Source organism: Cynoglossus semilaevis, chromosome 11 (genome assembly GCF_000523025.1).
Source record: "Cynoglossus semilaevis isolate Cse_v1.0 chromosome 11, Cse_v1.0, whole genome shotgun sequence".
In the NCBI taxonomy this organism is placed as follows: Eukaryota; Metazoa; Chordata; class Actinopteri; order Pleuronectiformes; family Cynoglossidae; genus Cynoglossus; species Cynoglossus semilaevis.
The window spans coordinates 1,103,261-1,104,306 of record NC_024317.1 but is presented as its reverse complement, the minus strand read 5'-3'; the positions used below and the strand labels follow the sequence as shown (position 1 = coordinate 1,104,306).

Sequence of the window (1,046 nt, the reverse complement as noted above, 5' to 3'; positions counted from 1 at the left end):
TCAACTCTCCCAGCAGATTAACCTGATTGGCCTGATGAACATAAGTATGATTACAGTGATGAGGTCACCGTTCAGACGTGACCTCTGACACCAGCTGATGAGGGACGACGGCTTTCTGCCTCTCCTCCATCGTCACGTTCATGATCGCGATCTTTACGATACGTGTCGCGGTCCGATTGGTTCGGTAACGAAGTAGAGTTTCAGTCCCAGTGTGTGAGCGGCGTGTTCGCTTCCTCCTCGTGACCTCTCCCTCTCCCTCGCTGATCCACAGACGGCGAGCTGTACGCAGGCGTGTACATCGACTTCATGGGCACGGACTCGGCCATCTTCCGGACCCTGGGGCAGCAGACGGCCATGAGGACGGACCAGTACAACTCCAGATGGTTGAACGGTAACGTGGACCTCCTCCCTGTCTCACTGTTGGTTCTTGACCCTGACCTGACCTTAGAAAGTGGAGTGTGATTGGTCCAGTGATGGACCAGGGTACAGAGTTAGACCACAGGTCTGGACTACAGGCAGACCAGTGGTACTGCAGGAGCAGGAACGTCGTGTAACAAGAATTTAAATAATGATCAAAAATGATCACTTTATCATCGGCCACACATCATGACTGGGTGGGCCACATTTGACCCGCGGGCCTTGTGTTTGACACATGAAATAATCATAGTGATGTCACTGACCATGAGGAGAGGGTGTTGTTTATTAGACCCTGACCCACACCTGAGGTCAGCGACCTCGTCACCTTCGTCCCTGGAGTTTGTCTTTTCGACCCAGTGATTCATAAATGTCCAGCTCATAAATGTCCAGAGTGTTGACCTCGTGGCTGCGGAGCCTGGAAACAGAGGACTAACTAGCTGCTAGTCAATGGTTGGTTAATGAACCGTGACTGGAAAAAACTGGGGGCTCAGGGGTCCCCCCCCCCCCCCCTCTCTCTCTCTCTCTGACCCTGTTGCCCTGACAACAGTTGTGTGGTGGATCACACAGAAGTGGGACACCTGGGTCCAGACCATAATCCATGAGGACCCCCCCCCCCCACACCCCCCCCC

At 53.7% G+C, this 1,046-nt stretch overlaps 1 protein-coding gene across 1 annotated transcript in view; it reads left to right on the top strand.

The window, feature by feature from the left end:
• The window catches only part of LOC103385726 (semaphorin-3F), a 38,203-nt gene that overhangs the window by 26,141 nt on the left and 11,016 nt on the right, over positions 1 to 1,046 (top strand). The window contains exon 6 of the mRNA XM_025060037.1: positions 263 to 391. Coding sequence (XP_024915805.1) covers positions 263 to 391 — 129 coding nt within the window. The remainder of the gene's footprint in view (positions 1 to 262; positions 392 to 1,046) is intronic.